Source organism: Telmatherina bonti (assembly GCF_933228915.1).
Source record: "Telmatherina bonti genome assembly, chromosome: 10".
NCBI classification, from domain to species: Eukaryota; Metazoa; Chordata; class Actinopteri; order Atheriniformes; family Telmatherinidae; genus Telmatherina; species Telmatherina bonti.
Genome location: NC_136628.1, coordinates 8,232,794 through 8,255,550, shown reverse-complemented (window position 1 = coordinate 8,255,550; position 22,757 = coordinate 8,232,794). Strand labels below are relative to the sequence as shown.

Sequence of the window (22,757 nt, the reverse complement as noted above, 5' to 3'; positions counted from 1 at the left end):
AACTGAGACACACTTTGCCATCATACACCACACTATGTCATATGTCACATTTACAGTACGACCAGTCAAACAAAACTTTATCTAAAGCTGAAAAATGACACACTGTCTCATAAAGTACAACAGAGCTCTGGATTTGTTATTTTTAAGCAAAACTTACTCAACCAGGAGTAAATAGTTCATTTTCTGCTATTTCCAGTAGCAGATGATTACACATGGAATATTTATGGCAGCTGGGTGGACGTAAGTGGGAGTAACTCTTTGCCCTGCAGCAGTGACAAATAAAACATACAAGCTTTAAATATATAATATCATTTCAGTGGTACAAATGTGTCATCAGTGCAGGATTTTCAGAGTGTTGTTTTCTGTAAAGAAAACTTCAAACATATGAGGACATATATGGTAAGTTTACAATCTGAAGAAGTTCCACTGTTAAATGCATCTGTAATAAAATCGAATAAGACTTTTGAAGGTGAACATGGAAAAAACAACTCTGAAAAGCCTTTCCCTGCTGTTTTCTGTATTGCTTTACAACATACAGCCTAAACCTGTTCAGTTCTCCTTTAAAAGTCAACACTCACACAAGCAAGAAGGTATACAACATTCAGTTATCTTACACTCAAAGTTCATATCATGCAAAAAAAGAAAAGAAAAAAAAAATCATATTAAAGTGTCTACAATGTTCACGGGACCTTAGAAAAATTCTAAAATTTTAATCTCAATACATTTTGAATTAGTTCCTTTCAGGCCCCATCAAACATAAACATTGAGGATAAGCTTTGATTACGCATCAAGTTATTTAAACTCTTGGCAATAAATTAAATATGTGTATATTTTCTCCTTTTATATTAAAATCTTGGCTGATGTGTTGACTGAACTACACTTAAAGATGAGGCTCCATTCACACTGCAGATTCATTCTGGGGGTTTTTTCCCCCATATGTGACTCATATGGGACATTTTAATAACAGTCTGAACAGCACAAATCTGACTTTCCTGAATTTAAAATTGGCTTTTATTCCCATGGAGTTCCCATGTCGAAGTGACCTTAGTCGGAACGTTAACACTGCATTTTATATGAATCTGAAGTCAGAGAAGTAACACAAACGTCACAATTCTGCATTGGTGGCAACATGATCAAACAGAATCAGTTTCAATCCTCCTTCTTTCATTCATCAGCTGGGCATGATTATGTTGGTTTTGACAGTGCAAGTACTTCCAAATTAACCCACAAATGTGTGAGGCATCGATATTTACCTTTGTAAACACAACATACTGTGTGTAGTCACTGTTTTTCTGCTTCACACATGCATTTCTCTTCAGGGTGACCATTCACATTTAACTGCGATGGACGTAGCAATGAAATAAAAACGTCAACAACCACGCAGAAAAATAGGATTTTTGTCAAAAATTAGATTTACGCATTAAACCCTGCAGTGTGATGTAATATTACAACTGGAGAAAAGTGAAAATATTTTCAAATCCTCCAAGATTTCCCTATAAAATAGGAATGATTAATAATAATAATTTGGTTGGAAATATATTTATATCATTTGGCAACTTGTGGTTAATTCAGACTTTGGCCCTTTTTTTCCCTCTTTAATATTCAGATATGACAGAACTGAAATAAACACAACCAGAAACAAATTTAGCTTTAAATAAAGTAAAATAGAATAAAATCAGAATTTACTTTTACACTGTCATGGGTGTTCTAAATGTATCTATTTATCGTTTATCAGTTATTCTTTGCATTGTTATGTTGAAAAAAATATACTTCTTGTACCATCATTTGGTATTGTTCAGTTTTCTTTCCTTCCTTTGTGTCACATCTGGTTTCTGTTTCTGATTGATACACACCTGTAAACACTTAATAATCACCTTCTTCAGCAAGATTACTATCTTCAGTTTATGCAGTCAGAATGTCTCAATAAATAGTTTTCTTACTGTGTTTAAACCTTTGTTTGGATTGATGTTGTATTCTAGATATTCTTGCCATATGTTTTTCTTTTTTCTTTCTGATAGTTTATTTCTATTTGTTTCTTATAGTTTATTATATCAAGTTAATTCTATTTAATCATTTTCCTCCTTTATATTACTTGACTTGATTCCTTAATTTTCAGCTAAACATTAACTAACTGTAACCTCAACCAGCAAAACATGAGTGAAAATAAGGCCCATAACGATTACAGAAACAGTTAAATTAGGCTCCAAGCTTGATGAATAAGTAATATGTCAGAGCTGGACAGAGGCACAAATGAACTAAGATGCTGCTTGGGGCTGCATGGTTATAAGGGCCCCCCCCCCCAAAGTGTGCTTGAAATGTTAATATATTAAAATAATAACAATGACAAGAACACAAACTTATTCTCGGATAATATCAATAAAAGTTGTCGTACATACAAAAATGTTATTTTATAGTATTACTTTGTCAAGACTACATGCTATCTGTATAAAATTTTATAGTTCACACGCAAATAATACAAGTTCAATCAGCTGCTGCTGCCTCTGTATACAATGCATGCAGCGGGGCACTGAAGAATCATTAAGATTCACTCATGTAAGAAGTCAAGGACGAGTCGTCTAGAATTTTAAAATTTTTCTAATGGAAGTCGCTATTTTTCCTCTGTTTCAAAATTTCTTAAATATGAAGATAATGATATTTCTCTTTTACTTTCAACTTGAAACCTCAGAATACCACATGTATACAACACACCGCATAAAAAAGGAAATTAATACTGGATCATTTTTCTAAATTTGTTGCTGCAATAAGGTTAAAACTACAGATATCAGATATCACCAGTAAGATATAAGACAAATAATAAAAATGAATGGGCACGTTACAATTACAGTATATAAAAGCACCAGTAAAAGTAACACATCATTGGTTCTGAGGCGGTATTGGGGTGCCCCAGAAATCAGATTCTCCCAGGGCCCCCAGAAAGACTCAGCACGGCCCTGTTGGAAGCATGGCATTGTGTGAGGCAGGGTTGACCAGCTCCATTCCTCGAGCCCCCAATCCTGCAGGTTCTCCACGCATCCCTGCTCCAACACACCTGACTCAAAAGAATCAGTCATTGTGCAGAACTTCACTGGCTGATGGATCCTTTTAATGGAAGCCAGGTGTGTTGGAGAAGGGATACACTGACAATCTGCAGGACAGTGGCCCTCGGGGACCGACTTTGGACACCCCTGGTGTAAAGCGACATAATCTGAAACTTATCTCGACATAATTTGAATGCACAATTAGACTTGTTCAGCTACATTCACATAAGCAATACTGTCAAATTCTATACTTCTTTTGTATTTCCGTTGTCTTTTTCTTTTGGTGTATAATTTGTGCATGTTGTGTAAAAGTTGTGTAAGTAAAAAGGTAAAAAATTGTACTGATAATTTCCGATATTACATTTTAATGCCAGTACTGGCCGTCAATATCGGTAGGAAGAATACATCAGATATCACTACTAAAAATAACTGAAGAACTCTCTGACAGGTGACATTTCTGCTCAGGTGTTTGTAGTTGTTGTGGTGCTACACCACATCATCGTAATCATCTTCATCCTGGTTTTCGTCTTCACCTCCAATGTCATCATAGTCCTCTGTGGAGGTGTTATCTGCCTCTGAATCCGCTGGATGAGGACAGACGTCTTCCTCATCCTCTACCTTCACATAGTCAGGTTGCTCGTCCGTGCTCTGCTCATAGTCATGCTCTTCAGCCAGGTTTTCGTAGCTCTGTCCCACTGAAACACAATGGTTTAAATTTGGAGCAGGATCACTGTACTGAACAGGAGGAGGGAGGATCGCTGTCTCATCCTCCACGTTGATGTAGTCAGGTTGCTCGTCTGTGCTCTGCTCATAATCATGATCCTCAGCCAGGTTTTCATAGCTCTGAACCAAAGAATCACCAGATTTCAGGTTTGACTTCGGATCAGAGTAACATGGAGGAGGAGGAGGGAGCATCTCTGCCTCTTCCTCCACCTTCACCGATTCAGGCGGATGGTCATCGATCTCCTCGTAGTCAACGAAGCTCTGCTCACCGTCAGATCCTTCAGCCAGGTTCTCGTAGCTTTGAGCCTCTGAAATAAAAAAATTGTATTTAGACAGTTTGGGATGGTTGTTCAGGAGTTACAGAATATGCCAATAGCTTTTTCCTGCAGTTTGCAGGAATAAGGAACTGGATCTAATGGTGATCCAGCTTAGTCTGACCCGCTGTGAGAAACTGTGTCCGCGGAGGAAGAGGAGGAATTTTGGCGTCGAGGTTTCTCTCTTGGTATTTGTTGCTCCTGGAAAGTTGTGAAAAAAGAAAAATGTTTAGGTTAATGTTTTTAAATGTTAATCAGCATGAAAAATCTGATTTAAAAGACTAACTCGCTAAACTTTGCCATTTGAAGATGTTTAGACTAGCGTAACCTAGCAAAATGTAGCTAAGCTAGTTACTATAAGCTTAAATACCTATTTTAATGTTTAGTTTTATGTATATTATCTCTACTTGGACCTTATTTAATATTTACATCCTATCTTCAGATTGGTGAGGTTTACATCGGGTCTTGTGGAATAGAGAAGAAACTAGCACTCTTTTTGCTAGCACACTTTGAAGTCAAGCTAACGTGTCAACGTGATTTCTGTTCAGTATCAATAATGTAAAACCAGACAATTAACATTTGCATTGCAGTTTGTTCGATCAGGATAAGATAAATCTTTTAAGAATTAAGCGACTTTATGGACTGAAAACTGAAAAAAGGTAGCTCAGATATTTAAGTTCTCCATCTGTTTATTGGTTTAACTGACTGACTGTGTCACTTCTGTTGTTACATACTTATCATCATAGCATCATAATTTGCATGCTTTTTCAGGAGATCTTTTCTAATCCAGTATTTCTAACCTCTTACCTAAACTAACAGCTGGCCTGTGTCTGTCATACAACAGGAATAACTCTCAAACCTTTTAGACTAGTTAATATTTTTATTTCTATCTTGCTAGATGAAAAACTGCAGCATCTGTCTGGTTACATTGATATCAAGAAACATTAAGTTATCTACTTTCATTAGTTAAGCGTGTTAATTTACACCTTTAGCTTAATGTTAGATGGAAAGTCTTGATTTAATAACAATTTTTCTTTTGTCACAGAATGAACTGACGATTTGCTACTAAACAATCAATGGAAACGAGACACCGGCTACGCCATTCATCGTTTCATTGTTACCCAGAAACAAATAATTTACCAAATACAGCAAATTCCCCAAAAACTGTGTGCTTATTCAATCATTAACGTAAGCAGACTTGCAGTTTACTGAAAAACTCCCAAATATTGAAGAGCAATATCAATAATATTTTAAGATCTCTTGTGATTATTCACTCTGAACTGGATCTACTAAAGGTGTGCTTCTACTGAAATGTGTGCAAACTGATTGAATATGTACAACCTGATTTCCTAACATCACGCACTGAGTTTTACATCTTTCAAAGGTGCAAAATAGCAAATCTGCATCAAGTTAGTATGTCTGCTACAATGAATATGCAGTGTGTTCGGAGAAAAATGTAAATAAATGAACCCTCTGCCACATGAATTATTAAAAAAAAAAAAAGCTACATTCTTTAACATGCAACGTTTCACTTCTACATACATGTGCAGTCATTTTTCTTTGTCTTCAGTATTGTTTGACTTTTTATATATTTTATCTATTCTATAAAATATTTATAAAATAATATATTGTCATATTTATTTCATAGAAGTATTTTATAAAAATTAACTAATATTATTTTCTTGTCCTTTGGTAAAGTTGATAATTACATGAACGTGTATATATGAAATTTTATACGACGTACTGGATATTTGTTCATTCTTCAGTGAGTGGCTGTGTGTTTGGTGACTTTATTAATGTCCGTTGAAGAGATAAAGTTACAAATATACCTTCCTCACTTGTGACTCACTCACTTTTATATGGAGTTTAAGTAAATTTTGTCTTTTCTTGTTCTGTGTTTTATAATGGCCATTATCATGATCAGCCTTGGCGGAGTCCAACACTCACCAGAAACAAATCTGACTTACTACCGGCAATGCGTACCAAGCTCTGACACCTGTCGTACAGGGACCGGACAGCTCGTACAAGGGGGTCCGGTACCCCATACTACCGGAGTACCCTCCACAGGCATCCCCGGGGGACATAGTCGAACGCCTTCTTCGGGTCCACAAAGCACATGTAGACTGGTTGGGCAAACTCCCATGCCCCCTCCAGGACCCCAAAGAGGGTATAGAGCTGGTTCACTGTTCCGCAACCAGGACAAAAACCACACTGCTCCTCCTCAATACGAGATTCGACTAAATTCGACTAACGAACCCTCCTCTCCAGGACCCTCGGGAGGCTGAGGAGTGTGATTCCCCTGTAATGGGATTACACCCTCTGGTCCACCTTCTTAAAAAAGGGGATCACTACCCCAGTCTGCCAGTCCAGCGGCACTTTCCCCAATGTCCACGCAATGTTGCAGAGGCATGTCAGCCAGGACATCCCCACAGCATCCAGAGCCTTAAGGAACTCCGGGCGGATCTCATCCACCCCCGGGGCCCGGAGATAGCAGAGTCCACTCCTGAGTCCCCCAGCTCTGCTTCCTCATTGGAAGACGTGTTGATGATTGAGGAGGTCTTCGAAGTACTCCCTCCACCGACCCACAACATCCTGAGTTGAGGTCAACAGCTCCCCACCTCCACTGTACACAGTATTGACGGAGCACTGCTTCCCCCTCCTGAGCCGCCGGATGGTGGACCAGAATCACCTCAAAGCCGAAATCTTTCTCCATGGCCTCGCCAAACTCCTCCCATGCCCGAGTTTTTGCCTCGGCAACAGCCAAAGCCGCATGCCGCTTAGCCCGTCGGTACCCATCAGCTGCCTCCAGAGTCCCACAGGCCAAGAAGGCCCAATAGGACTCCTTCTTCAGCTTGACGGCATCCCTCACTGCTGGTGTCCACCAACGAGTTCTGGAATTACTGCCACGACAGGCACCAATGACCTTACAGCCACAGCTCCGGCTGTCTGCCTCGACAATAGAGGCATGGAACACAGCCCATGCAGACTCAATGTCCCCCGCCTCACTTGGGACATGGTTAAAGCTCTGTAGAAGGTGGGAGTTGAAGCTCGCTCTGACGGGGTACTCAGCCAGATGTTCCCAGCAGACCTTCACAACATGTTTGGGCCTGCCAGATCTGACCGGCCTCCTCCCCCACCATCTGAGCCAACTCACCACCAGGTGGTGATCGGTTGACAGCTCCGCCCCCCTCTTCACCCAAGTGTCCAAGGCATGTGGCCGCAGGTCCGACGATACGACTACAAAATCTATCATCGTACTGTGACCCAGGGAATCCTGATGCCAGGTGTACATATGGACACTCTTGTGTTGGAACATGGTGTTCGTTATGGACAATCCATGATGAGCAGAGAAGTCCAACAACAAAACACCATTTGGGTTCAGAGGGGGGGGGGGGACCATGCCTCCCAATCACTCCCCTCCAGGTCTCACTGTCATTGCCCACGTGAGCATTGAAGTCCCCCAGCAGAACAATGGAGTCCCCAGAAGGAGCACCCTCCAGTAACTGCTGTTTGGACAACAGTCAGAACCCGTTCCTCCACCCAAAGGCGGAAGGAAACTACCCTTTCGTCCACCGGGGTAAACCCCAACGTGCAGGCACCAAGCTGGGGGCTGATGAGAATGCCCACACCTGCTTGGCACCTCTCTCCATGAGCAATTCCTGAGTTGAAGAAGGTCCTGCCCCTCTCGAGGGTACTGGTTCCAGAGCCTAAGCCATGCGTCGAGGTGAGTCCAACTATATCTAGTCGGAACCGCTCAACCTCGCACACAAGCTCAGGCTCCTTCCCCACCAGAGATTCTGTTCATAATGTATATGGACAGAATTTCTAGGCACAGCGAGGTGTTGAGGGGATCCGACTTGGTGGCCTCAGGATTGGGTCCCTGCTTTTTGCGGATGACGTGGTCCTGTTGGCTTCATCTGGTTGTGATCTTCAGCTCTCACTTGAGTGATTTGCGGCTGAGTGTGAAGCGGCTGGGATGAGAATCAGCACCTCCAAATCTGAGACCATGGTCCTCAGCCGGAATAGGGTGGATTGGCCTCTCCGGGTCGGGAATGAGGTCCTGCCTCAAGTGGAGGAGTTTAAATATCTCGGGGTCTTGTTCACGAATGAGGGAAGGATGGAACGTGAGATTGACAGACGGATCGCTGCGGCGTCTGCAGTCATGCGGACTCTACGCCGGTCTGTCATGGGGAAGAAGGAGCTAAACCAGAAAGCGAAGCTCTTGGTTTCGCCTTCTGGTTTACCAGTCGATCTACGTTCCTACCTTCTCCTATGGTCATGAGCTGTGGGTTGTGACCGAAATAACGAGATGTCGTAAACAGGCGGCTGAAATGAGTTTCCTCCACAGGGTGGCCGGGCTCTCCCTTAGAGATAGGGTGAGGAGCTCGGTCATCCTGGAAGGGCTCGGAGTAGAGCCGCTGCTCCTCTGCATCGAGAGGAGCCAGTTGAGGTGGCTCGGGCATCTGGTTCCTGGACCCCTGCCTGGTGAGGTGTTCCAGGCACGTCTCTCTGGGAGGAGACCCCGGGGAAGACCCAGGACATGCTGGAGGGATTATATCTCTCGGCTGGCCTGGGAACGCCTCGGGATCCCCCCTACAGAGTTGGCAAATGTGGCTGGGGAGAGGGAAGTCTGGGCTTCCCTGCTTTGGCTGCTGCCCCCGCGACCCGACCCCGGACATAAGCGGAAGAAGATGGATGGATGAATTATCATGATCGATACTTAAAGACAAAAGCGTTCATTTATTGTGAAATTTCAAGCAAAAAGTATTGTATTTGTATGGTATCACTACCTGCCTTGGATTTCCTTGGTATCGGATTAATACTGAAATTTACAGTATCGCTCAACTTCTACTTTCCTTGTGTCCCAAACTGATCATTTCAATAAATAATGTTGGAATATAATAAAAATTATGTTAGATTAATTTAAAGTGTTTTTGACATGAAAGATCACACAAACACCTTTCAAGCCAATGTCTTTCCAGCTTTCCAAAAAACAAACAAACAAACAAAAAAAAGCCACAAAATCAGGGATTTTAGACTTTAAAATACAACCGTCATAAAAAAAGTGATAAATTTAGAAACAATAAAATCCACTGACTTTTACCACCTTCAACGCTGTGACATTATATCTGGTCAAACAGGTTCCTGTGCTGCCTGTACTGGTTAATGGTATATTACAGATGAGAAAAGTGCACAAACAAAGCTGCAAACAAGCCAAAACAAACATGTGATGCAGCTACAATGAACTTGTAATGATTTTGTAAGTTAAAATGTCCACTACATTAGCAAACGTCCACAAGTGTATGTTTATTTCTTTTTGTCACCAGAAGGGCTCCGTATAATCTGAAGAAATGTAAACAAATTCAGATCCCTTTATTTAACATGTGACATTACAGCTACCTGCCTCTTGAAAAACATCTGAAATACTAGAAGTTAATGTGTTGGAGGATCTATTTGTGTTTTCTCTCTATTTCCAGTCCATGTGCTAAACTTGCTAACCAGACACTGACTTTAAATGCAGAGTTTTTGCTGTTTCCAACCATAAATCAGGTGATTTTATTACTATTTAACACAACACATATACTGAACATGTGAAAGCATTACTCGATTTTGCTGTCAGATCCTCTGTGGAGATTCCACATCCTGAGTTTTCCTGTAAAAAGAACGGAGAAATCTGGGTTAAGCTGCGGGGAAAATATAAAACATTAAATAAGAGGTAGCCCATCAGATCCACAGGAGGCCCCTAATAATAGCAATTCATACAATTATAATAGTTTATCTTCTAGTTTGCAACGAGGCCACTGCTACTGTACACTGATGGTGTGCTTTGAGGTTTCTCCGCTTCCTGTTCGGGGTTTTTATTTTTATTTAACAACGTAAAAGATGAAGTTCATAACAGCGAAAATGAAACTGTTTTTCTTAATTCCTTTACTTTATTTAAGATGTGGTCTGATAGGAAAGTAAATGACTGGTTTATGTGATCTGTTTATCTTTTTCTGTTGTTTATCATTAAAGTTATGGATGCTGTTATGATGGTAAATGAAACATTGGTGAAATGCCTAATAAATATGTGCATATGGCTCGTCTTTTCTCTGCTCAGACCACTGGGGGATCTGGGTTTTTTTCATTTCCTTTCTATAGATTTTATATGATTTATTCTTGTATTTTATGTTTATATTGTAGTTTAGACACTGTCTCAGGAGCTGTGTTGGGATCTGAGATTTCCTCTTTCAGATGTCGTCCACCAGAAGTCCCAGTTTGCTCTCTGCTGGAGGGTGGGATCTCCAACAGGTGCGGTTGCACACCTGTTTCCCTCAGAGGAGGATAAAAGGGGTCTGCTGCCAGATCTTCAGTGCCTGAGTGTTCCTCCTCGGGGTAACATCCAGCCCTCTGCGTTATCGTCTGAGTTTATCTGTGCCAAAGCAAACCTGTACAACTCATCCTGACTTCTTTCTTTTCAGGATAACTTCTGGATCAGCTCCCACTGTAACTCCCCGCTCTTCATATCCATCTCTTCTCCATTGGTGGGAACCTTGGATGACTCAGACTGGATCTAAACTTCTCTTTACGCCTTTCTGCCCTCCAGACATCCTCCTCACTCCATTCAGGAATGGTTCAGAGCTCACCCGTTCCCCTCGCTGCATTTAAACACCCTTTTCAGGACAACTTTTTGTCTCCTGAGAGTCTTGCATGTAGGTCGAGCAGCGAGCTAAAACCACAACAGGCAGCTGCTGTAATTTCGTCATGCACCAAAGTATGACGACAAAGTTTAAGTGGTTCTGATTCTGCTGGAGCCTCAATCGTACGTTTCTCGTGTCCGTGAAACTTCAGCGGATTGCTTTCAGTCTTTGTTCACTTCTGAACAAGTAAACATCACACTGGAGGTGATTGTCTTCCAGTTGCAAACAGGGAAACCAGTTGGGTTTAGTTGTTGCTGTGGTTACTGACCACCAGGGCCGGATTAAAAGTGGACAGGCCCCTGGGCCCAGAGTGTTCCAGGGCCCCCTTCACCACCGCAACATTGTGAAGATTGTGAATGATACACTGTGAAATGACATTTCTAACATCTCTCAGCCAGTGGTACCAATAGGAACACACCAGACTCTGTGGTGTAACTATCTGGCTTTTACGTACATTTTGTTTCATGTCTGAACTGCCTGTGTTTGCCCTACGTGGGCCCCAAATGAGGACCCCGGGGCCTGTGCCCTTAATGCCCATTGGATAATCCCGCCTTGCTGAACACACGTGCTCTCATTGATATGCAAATAAACTCTGTAACATGTTCACTGGAAGAAGCTGATAAACCAATCAGGGTCATCAAAGGGTCAAACAGTCTGATCAGGAGAATATCGTCCCATTCAAACCCTGATGAGATCCATTAATCAGGACTGGATGTGCCTGAACCTCCTTCAGTTAAAGCTATAGTTCATAATCTTGCTCACAGATATATTTTTTTACTCTGGGTGAAGTGGTTCCTTGTCCTGATAGTAGTCGATACAGTTTGTAATAATGAACAATAAGAAATATAGTTAGACCCCTCAGTTTACTGTAAATCTGTAAAAACTCTGACCAATCCAAATGTTCAAATGGAGTTGTTCATTTCTTATATTTCCTAAGCTTCTTCTCCCGGCTCCCCTCCTCCCCCTCCAGCAGCGCATACCTGATAGCCACACCCTGCATATTAATAGCGTGTTAGGATGAAAATACAAAGAAGTGAAGGAAGGATTTCCCGACCCGGCTCCGTTTATTTGTGCTCCCGCTAAACAGCTGAGAAAGAGAAAACTGTTGGTGGAAAAAGCTGCGAATAAAAAAGCCTCGGATCACGCAAGGAGCAAAACCAGAGGGGGCGGGGCCAAGACAGAGGGAGGAGCCAATAAAGGGGGAGTGGCTATGAAAGGGGGAGGAGTCAAGACAGGGCGCCATTTTCAGATCATCCTAGCTCCCCAACATTACCCATCCCAGCTTTAAACGAAGACAAAACTAAAACAGTTTTTGGAACCGAGGAAGGAAGATTAAAAGTCAGCTTCAGACAGCGGCGTTGTAAATTAATGATAAATTCAGAAATGCTGGTGCAGTCCTGAAATTCAGCGTTGCATCGAGACCGTTAGGAAGTCTGTCAGACTTTTATCACAAAAGAACATGTGGAGGACTGAAGCATTAAGCTGCTGTAATGAGTTTAATGTTTTCATGCAAACCTCTACATGTGATGCACAAATAAACCTGCTTTGCCTTCGTCTGATAAAAATATTTTCTATTTTCATGCTAATTTACAGAGGAAAGATTTTCAATAAACCACTTGAAATTACTCCTTATTTACATATAAATCCTTTATTGTCCATATTTAATCCCCGTAGTCACATATTAAACATGACTTCCTACCTGTTATATAAATATGTTTAATCTTAAAAAGATAATCTTCATTATCAAAATACTGACTCAAAATTTATTTATAAATGTATTATTATATGAATTGGAGATTTTATTTTACACGGGATCAGATTTTAGTGTACTTAATGAGTAGATTTCGTGCTAAACGTCATGTTGTGAGACAGAGTTGCATAATTCTCGTGATGATGCCGCCGTGGCAATGAATCAAACAGGGAGGAGCTGAACAGGAAGTTGGTCACAGCCAGGGAGTTTTGATTCAGCACAGAGATGGGATTTACCAACAGCACCAGTCATAAATGGAAAATGTGGAGGAAAACTGTAAAATTATGTCCTATCTGTTCATTTATCCACATGGAAAGTTATATAAAACACAGTTTAGATGAGTTTTACATGGATAAAATCTAAAATAAAGGAACTCGCAGCCTGAAATGAAAACGGATCACAAAGGCGTTCAGCGTCGTCAGATGATTTTATGTGCAGAAAAGTATCATTTAAGTTTACTCTGCTGTTCCAGCTCAGCTGATCGGAGGTCAGGTGTTTCAGGAAATCATCTGCACCACATGGACTGATGTGTCATCCTCGTCGGTATTTTCTGCTGTTATGTTTCAGTCGTGTTAACTTAACGAAGGAGGCAAAATTTGTCTGGAGAGGGAATTCAGCTGTTATCTGCAATGCTTTTACAATAAATACTTGCTGTTTTTTGTTTTCTTTTTTTTTTTTTTTAGACAAAATACTCACCAAGCAACACAACACTATCAAGACAAAAAGGGACAAATCTGACATAATATTTATGTAATATAAAAATAAAAAGTTTAATCTGATTTTGTATTTTAGTCCTCGGAAACATCGACTCTGTCATTTTGGGACATTACATTTAATTCAGCTTGATTAAATTTATAGGTGGGAATTGATTAATAAAAATTAATTATAGGCTTTGTGATTAATTGCATAACAATATTTTCCCAAAAAACAAATATTTGATTTAATTCCAACATATTTTAATGGAGAGAATCAAATAAAAAACAGATATTAATATAGTAAATACAGGCTCTATTAATATCTCGAAAGATACATTTAATTTTATTTCTATTTGAAACAGTAGGGAAAAAAATCCTGGTCAAAACTGAACAGGTATAAAGTTAAAATGTATTTTGGAATATTTTAACTAGCTGCTGCAGTCTACAACGTATTATAGTACTTTTGGAGTAAACCTGCTTTCACGTTACTCATCAAAAGTCTTCAAGTACACAAAAAAAAAAAAAAAAAAAACCTCGCTGACATGGTCACTTTTCTTTAAATAGAGTCGTGAGAAGAGTCACTAAATATAGCACCAAAGTTTTTAGTGGACGTCTACGGTGTGCATCAGTAAAATCGGTGTACCAGGAAATCAAGACCTGAAAAACGTTCTGCAATTGAATACATTAATTCTTCAACATGTTCATTTCCTGTAATTAATTCATCATAATTTACATGTTAAAGTCCAACCCCCAAAATGAAATGAAATTAAATTAAATTAAATTAAATTAAATTAAATTAAATTAAATTAAATTAAATTAAATTAAATTAAATTAAATTAAATTAAATCATATTGTACAGTACCATATAATCCCAGGTTATATTATATTATATTATATTATATTATATTATATTATATTATATTATATTATATTATATTATATTATATTATAAGATATTATATTATATTATATTATATTATATTATATTATATTATATTATATTATATTATATTATATATATAATTTCCAGCAGAAAATGAAGTTCAATGCTACCGCCACATTCATACATTTGTATTGACAAAGTGGAAAACATATGATTTTAGTCACACAGACATTATTATGCAGAATATGAACCTGTACTTTTAAAAGATTTTTATATTTTCTTCCTTTTACAGATGAACGGTAACACATCAGTAGCTTTAAACCGACTTTAAACACAACTTTGTTGTCAAGTCATTTTTCTTTTAATTCTAGATTCAGTAACCAACTAATTAAATAAATGAAAATATCTGAAAAGTCGACATAGATGCCTGAGATTGGTTCACACAAGCTCACATCAAAGTTTCATTTCTGCTAAACTCCAGTTGCATTCTGGTTCAGATTTTTGTAAAGTCATGCTTGATGAGTCTCAGGCTAGTTTGAACTGCTACAACGTCGACCAAAGCAGGATTTCTTACTGCTTTTCTAGATCAAACTACTTCAGCGAAGTCTGAATTTTCCCAGAACAACGGGGTCAGATTGGGTTATGCGGCAACAGAAGACAACTTCCCCTCGCAGGACAGCAGAAGATGCACAGAAGAAACAACTTTCAGCCTCGCAAAGCCAAACAGTTAATAGATAAAAATGAGATATTTGGATCTTTTCCAGTCTGAGGCAGAAAAATTAGCCTTCCTAAATATCTGATTATGTTTTAATCCAAACCAGACACTTGATCTATTAGATTATTCAATTTTATCAAATAATATTAAAGTTCTTTTTTATTTGTTCAGCATTTTCTTCTCATGAAGTTATTTGTGATAAAAATATTTTAAATGAGGCTAAATTATCATATATTAATTATTATTTATTATCTTATTATTTATAAATCACATTTGGACGCTGTAGAGCTGATGAGAACATTAAATTTATAATAATACATATAAAACGTGTAATTTTTAATCTCTCTGCTCAGATTACAGACAACAACCTGGTAGTTAAACAAAATATGGACAGTATGATTCCAAAACCCATATTTTCACATAGATTTGACACCATATTTAACATCTTCTTGCATTTTTCCACCAAGTTATTGTTCTAAAAGAGGATTTAACGCTTTTCAACACTTCCTGCTTAAATAAAACAATAAAAGTAAGATATCGCTGCATCTTTACAAGCATGTAAAACAAAAGCTGTGCGAGTTAACTAAGGTGTAAGAGGATTAAAAAATATGTGTCTAATGTCAGGAAATTGTGCTAATTTTTTTGTTGTTAACATGCAAATGTAACGCCTGCCAGATGTGGTGCAGGGAAGCTCAGCCTACCTTGTCTGGCTATGCATTTGTTGATGAGCAGGAAGACGAGGACGATCAGCATGGACACAAAAAAAATCACAACTACCACAAACAGCCAGATGTATTTGCGCATAAGCTCCATGGAGGCTCTGACAGACGGTCAAAAAGAAAACAAAGTGTTAAAGAAGAAGCACATGAGAGTCAGACGTCCCAGTAACACATCTGAGCTGCTGCTTTTCAGTATACAGAGCTGCGAGTCGGAAAGAAGACTGTTCACCACTTCCTCTTTTTGGACGTTGGCTGCGTCCTAAAGTTATTTTGGTATTTACATTAGTATTCTGAGAACTAAACACACCTCCTTGCAACCTCCAGGGACTCTCTTCTTGGTAGGAAGTCCTGCCTCCTGCACTGCTGAGACACATGCTGCTAATTCTGCTGCCTGAATCTGTACTGAAGAGCAATGCAAGAGTTGCAGACTGCAGTTTCAGAGTTTATTTCAGCTGAAAGGATGTGTTTTTGCTGTCTGCATGTCTCTGTGAACACGATAGTGTTTTTTCCCTCCTTATCTTTCCTCCCTGCATCCTGCAACAGCTTCCTGCAGCTTCCAGCAAATACTGCTGATTCAAGACATCAACTCTCCTTCAGCTTTTCTGTTGTTGCTGGAATTCTATTTGAGATAAGTCTACTTTTAGCTCCATATAATAATAAAAAAAAAAAAAGAAAAAAAAAGTGCCTATTCAGTAAACTGCTGATGTTTCAGATGCTGAGTTAAAGTGCAGTAGTAATCTGCAGTTATTCCGCATCACAGTTTCTTATTATCTTAGTTAGGTGAGGAAAGCTGAGGGCTGAAACTGTGCTGTCCCCACCCGTTGTCATGCTCCAGCGACCACATCTGGGTTTTTGTTGTGTGTATTTCTGGAAGCGAAACATCTTAAACTTCTACATCATCAAGTTCATCTTAGTCAGAGTTTGAATTTGTCATCATAAAGAAATCAAAGCCAACCATCTAGACAAAGAACTTTTATTGAGTAAAGAATGCTAATAACGTGACACAAGCAAGTTTCCTTTCTAAATCTCTTATATTTTCGCTTCCTTTTAATGTGACGTTTCACAACTTTACCACCAGTCTTTAGGGAGTTAACAAAAAAAGATGGTTTTAATGTGCAGCTGCAAGTTTCCGAAGCTTCTGTTTTATGTTGTTAAATGTCTTGCTTTTACATGAAATGTTTGACTGTAGGTTGTTTCTGTATGAAAAAGAAATAATTTGTATGAAATAAAGACTTGCAGACATGAATTTCTACTAATAATTGAATCAGGAAAATATTAAATAAGTGTTAAACAAGAAATATTCATTTTAGCTGCAAAATATTAGCTTGAAAATGCAAAATATTGCAAAAAAATTCAACATTAGTTCCAACAAAGTTGAGACGCTGTGTAAAATGTTAAAGAAATCAGAAAGCAATATGTTTTTAATCTTATATTTTATTCTGAGTGGAAAATAAACAACATATCAAATGTTGAAACAGAGACATTTTCCATCTGATGGAAAATATGAGCTCATTTTTACCCTGATGGCAGAAACACGCCTGTAAAATGTTGGAAGAGAAGCAACAAAAGGCCGGACAAACAACAGATACAAATTAAAAAAAAAACGACTGTAAGAATGTTTGACTACTAATCAGGTCAATCAAACAAAAATGATTAAACAATTAAATTAAGAAAAAAAAAAGTTTATCAACATGAAATTTCTGATGCCAGCATCTACAGTGTGATTCAGAGAATCACAAAGAATCTCTGTATGCATGGGACAAGGCTGGATGCTGGTGATTTTCCGCATTAAAAGCAGACATGATTCTCTACTGGAAATAACTATGGATTCAGGAAGACTTCCAGAAATCCCTGTCTGTCAACACAGGTCATCCCAAAATCCATGCAGGTTAAAGCTTCATTATTAAGTTTTCATTATGTTTCATTTCATTAGGTAACATTAGGACGTTAAATGTTGGCACCTCTACATAAAAATTACTCTCTTTCCCCATCTTTGTTGTGTTCTCCTTTCTCTTATCACCATTTATTATTATTATTTTATTTCATTTCAACATTTTTTATTCTCTTGACTTTTCCATAATATATTAGTAAATCCAAAAAACAATAACAGAAAATATACTCCGGAGTTACAACAACTACGACACAACCATTGTAGTACATTTCATGCAAAAAACAAAAGAAAAGAAAAGTGGAGTAGGAAGAAGAATTAATCTTATAAACCCGACCCCATCCTCATTTCAAAGTAAACCAACTGGATGGCATCATCTACGGCAAACATTAAGAACAAAAAACAGGTTTGAAATTAACTTTTTTTAAAAAAAATTTTTTCTTGCATACAGTTTTAAAATGTACTCTTTATTTTTCAATTTAAATGGAGAAGTATTTGAACAATTTTTAAAATCGCTTTTAAGTGCGTTCCATTGTTTTACACCAACCACTGAAATACACATTTATTATGATGATGATGATGATTAATATTATTATTCTTAACCAGAAATAATTATGGATTCCAGAAATCCATGTCTGTAAACACAGTTCTCCCCAAAAGCAACAAATGCAGGTTAAAGCTTCATCATGAAGTTTTTATTCTTTTTTTTATTTTTTATTAGGTCACATTATCACGTTAAATGTTGACACCTATACATAAAAATGACTGTCTTTTCTTTTCTTTGTTGTGTTCTTCTTCCTCTTATCATCACCATTTATTATTATTATGATTATATTATTATGATTATATTATTATTATTATTATTATTATTATTATTACTACAATAATCATCATCATCAATATAATAATTATTATTATTGTTATTAATAATAATATTATTATTATTATTATTGTCATTACTATTATTATTTTTTTGTTGTTGTTATCACAATTATTATTTGTTATTGTTGTTATTATTACTATCATTATTTGTATTATTGTTATTATTATTTTATTGTTGTTGTTGTTATTACTATTATTAGTTATTATTATTATTATTATTATTATTATTATTATTATTGTCATTATTATTATTTTTATATTGTTGTTGTTGTTGTTATCACTATTATTATTTGTTATTGTTGTTATTGTTATTATTATTATTACTATCATTATTTTTATTATTGTTGTTATAAGGCTTTTGGCTTTTATTCTGAAGCCACACCCGGAAATGCCCCCCGCTCCCGCTAGCTTCACCGTGGTTGTGATGGTAGCCTGTTTTCTGGGACGCTCCTAACTCTTCTCCCCCCCCCCCTCAGGAAGCCATGGCCTCGGAGGCCTCTGGACCCCCCCAGTCGTCCCAACATGACGGTAAATGTCTCGTGCTCGTTACCTGCTGCTGGGGGAGCGTGCAGGTCTGCATGACAGCGGCCTCTGCATCCCTGACAACATTAGCTTGTTAGCATCCTCAGGGCGACGTGTCCCTGGTTTGTCTCTGGCTCATATTCAACATTTCCCACCACGTTACTAGGTATTTAATGGAAATCAGCGGAACCAGTTTAAGGTTACTAAAGCTGCAGAACTGGGATCATGCCGCTACTTCAAGCCAAGCTAACGTGGATTTCCCTGTTTCTCTAGCTGCTTAGCTCGTAGCCTCAGCTGGTCTGTATAAGTTGATCCGAAGGCCGGCTCTGGCCTCTGGAAGCCTCTGGAAGTCTTGTCCAGGTCATATGGGTCCTATCAGCTTGCTATTATGGGCTGTGTGATGCCTACACACGTGGGTTGGACCCTAACAGTGGTGCCTGCAGGAGGATCTGCCTTTTGTTCTCAAACTGGGGTCTGGGGACCCTCCTGGGGTCCCACTATAAATGCATGCTGCAGCTTCAGGGGTGTGAATATAATCTGTGGGATTTTAGGATGCAGTAGGGTCACATTTCTTTTATTTTTTAAAAATAAATCTTTATTCTTGTCATTGCAGTGATATAACAAATAACAAACAGCATTATGAGACATAATGGAAACATTTAGCTTTTGCGAGGAGTTGTATATACAACCAATATTTGGAAGTGTATAATTTATAAGAAAATGTTGAATTGAGAGCAAAGTGACATTTTTTCAGGGCTTTACTATTGGAGGAAGAAGATAGAGTTTTACTTCTTTGATGAAGCTGATGTATAGTCTTAGTAACTTTGCATTTATGGATATAAAATTTGGTTTATAGCAGGATAAGATTGCACAAAAAGAGTTGATCAACTAGTTCCTTCTTATACAGTGTAAACCCAAATAACACATCTTTAAAGTACAGTTCAAAATATTAGCCTCCAGGCTCAGAAGTTCTGTCAAAGGTAAAGAACATGGTGTTTATAAAGTTATTCAAGCAGCTTTCGGGTCAGTGCATTGACTGTATATAAAAGGTGGGCGGAGCCTCCGTGATGTCATCCATAGGTTTCTGAAAAGCTGAATTGAAGCTCGGTGGGCGGTTCCTACCGTCGCCATCTTGGCAGGGGCATGTGCGTCGTCTCGCCCGGAAAATACAAATGTGGACAAAGAGGTGGAGCTGAGAGGGGGGCTGTGAGCGTTATGGTGGATGATTGACTTCGAGCGAACTCCGAGCTCTCTGTAGCTAAGAGCTAACCCAGAGATAACAGGAGCTAACCAGCTAACGGAGGGCTAAAGCTAAGTCACGTTGTTAACCGGCTAAAAACCGTGTTGTTCTACTTTCGTCTTACTTTAAGTGGGAGATCGGGTCCCTGTCAATCAAACAGACACGCCCCTAAATATACAGAATTTTGAGAATAAATTACTTTTAAACGGGCGAGTTAGAAACAAAATCACTCCCCCCACAGTTGCCATGAAGGTAAACTTGACCTATTAAACTAAAATGGATTTTTGTACCAGGCTGTAAACATGTTTATTCCTGCTGTAAAGTTGTTTTTTTTAAACATGGGAGTCTATGGGGATTTGCTCTGTTATGCCGCCCCTAGTGGATGAAGGGGGAACTGCATTTTTGTACACTTCCGCATAGGCTTAACTTTTCACCGCCGAAGGCTTCGTCCATCTTTCATATTAGGTCTGTGGGTCAGTATTAGGGGATCTAGTGTTTATCTGCATGAAGGAGGATCTAATGATGATGTTGTTCCACCCAGTCGGATAGTTTCCTACAGCAACACCGAATACATGCATTAAAGTTTTTAAAAAAATGAATGCAGCTTCACATTACAATACAAAGACCTTTATTCTTATGCTCCAGATTACCATGTTAGTGCTTTTGCATCATCACACAGTATGATCTGGACAGCTGCAGTCACATAAAGCATTATCTCAACTGTCTGCTTTACATGTTCTTATGCAGAAGATCCACTAAAACGTTGAGCATGCGAGTTATTCAACAGTCCATCATGCAGCGAGGTGAAGACAAACAACAGAACTATCTGGTAAAGATTTGACCACTGTTGACTTAGGTCGGTTGTGTTTATTTCAGATAAAAATTCCTTGGCAAAGCTTTTCTTTTTTGTGCAGCTTGAACGTGTTCTTCAGAACATTTGGAAGACTTCTCCTGCCTGTAGGGAAGAATATTCTCTGCTTTCCTTAGAAAAACCTTCTAAAAAGACACACCAGGAATAAATGAAGACTTGCTCTGCAATAATTGATGTTCTTGGTGTCTAGTAACATCTCGGAACCTCAGAGAATGTATTCGCAGCGTCTAAAATGCTATGCCTGAGTAGCTACTGCATGCTGGTGACTACCAGAGGCGGTCAGAAGAGTTTAACTGTGTTGCATTTTCACACTGAACATGGATTACTTTTTTAAATTGAGATGAAATTTCTTACGTAGAAACAGATCTGAAGAAGCTGAATTAAAGAGAATTGTGATAGATTGCCAAAAGTTATTCTAAACTGCATGAGAAAACATCATTCTTCTTACTTGAAGCGGGAGGTCTGTTACCTGTCAATCAAAAGGACACGCCCCTAATTATGCGGAATTTCGAGATTAATTACTTTAAAACAGGTTAGTTACAAAGAACTTTACGCCTCCTACAGTTGTCATAAAGGTAAACCTGACCTATTAAACCTCTTTTTAACATGGGAGTCTATGGGGATTCGCTCTGTTTTGCAGCCCCTAGTGGATGAAGGGGGAACTACAGTTTTATGCACTTTTAGTTCACTTTTTACCGCCGGAGGCTCCGTCCATCTTTCATATACAGTCTATGTTTATCATTGACTGTCTTCAAATGGACGTCTTAGCTTTCTGATGGAATAAATGACTTTATGAGGCTGTTCTGGTTTTATTTTAAAGCAGGTTCAACAGTATCATGTTAATAAGGCGGCCGTGCACGTCCGGTCCATTTTAAAGAATTAAAGCATTTAATGAAGATTTGGGTCTGTGATGTTTAAAGCTGCTGTAAACATGATGTGCACCAGTGGTTACCATGACAATTTTGCAGCAACAGCCTAAACATCTCCCAGCTCCTCCCCCATGTCGGAAGTTGATGTCTTTGTGGTCATCAGATGACCAACCATGGACCAAACGAGCTGCGTAGGCGTGACAGGGGTTGGGCTTCCAGTGTGCGTGAATCCAGGCTGTTCCCTGGTGTTTCGTCACACGAAAGCGATGAAAACTTGTTCCCCGTTTACGTGACTTCGCTCCTCTTCATCTGGAACAGTCAAACATGCCACAACTCTCCGGCAGCGTTCTCACTTTCCCGCTACAGACGACTGGATGGAGATTTCCACGGGCTTTCTGACCTCGCTGGGTGGTGATGAGAATGTACAAGTGACGTATGAATAAATGATGAAAATCATCATAAATAAAACACAGGAGAGATGTTTTTTTTCTTCCTGTCAAACAGAGGGTAATGCTAACTATGAGTCCATTCACCAACAACTAAATCATTTCTAAACACTAAAATACACTTTCACTCTTGCTGTGTGAACATTAAGGTCTAAAGTTCGTTTCATTTATCGGAGGTGATTCCGTCTTTCACTTTTTGTCCCTTATGAGGACAGGTTAAGAGTTGAGGAGGTAGTTTTCCCCCAGTGTATGTGTTGATGTTTGGAGCTTCAAATTCAGCAGTTAAAGTGAAAAACATTTATTTTTGGCTTTAATTAAAGGACAAAATTCAACACGATGCTTGAGTGGAGCTGGTTCAGTCAGCTTGTTGCATTCTCATAATCAGGATGAGTGAAGGGGTTTTGTTAAAGCCACTTCATGCTTCAGATTCTGAGTTTGGGGCTTGGCTTGTCTGCAGCTTGGTCATCGTCAGGCTGCTGGATGTTCAGCACTTCATTACACCGAGCTGTTCCTTTTATCCTA

At 38.8% G+C, this 22,757-nt stretch overlaps 1 protein-coding gene across 2 annotated transcripts in view; it reads left to right on the top strand.

The window, feature by feature from the left end:
* Positions 1-18,769: 18,769 nt before the first annotated feature.
* Positions 18,770-22,757, top strand: part of rabep1 (rabaptin, RAB GTPase binding effector protein 1) — a gene marked incomplete at its 5' end in the record, with an annotated part of 55,468 nt that continues 51,480 nt past the window's right edge. For both annotated transcript variants that reach the window (XM_079247175.1, XM_079247174.1), the window contains one exon: positions 18,770-18,815. In XM_079247175.1, coding sequence (XP_079103301.1) covers positions 18,770-18,815 — 46 coding nt within the window. The remainder of the gene's footprint in view (positions 18,816-22,757) is intronic.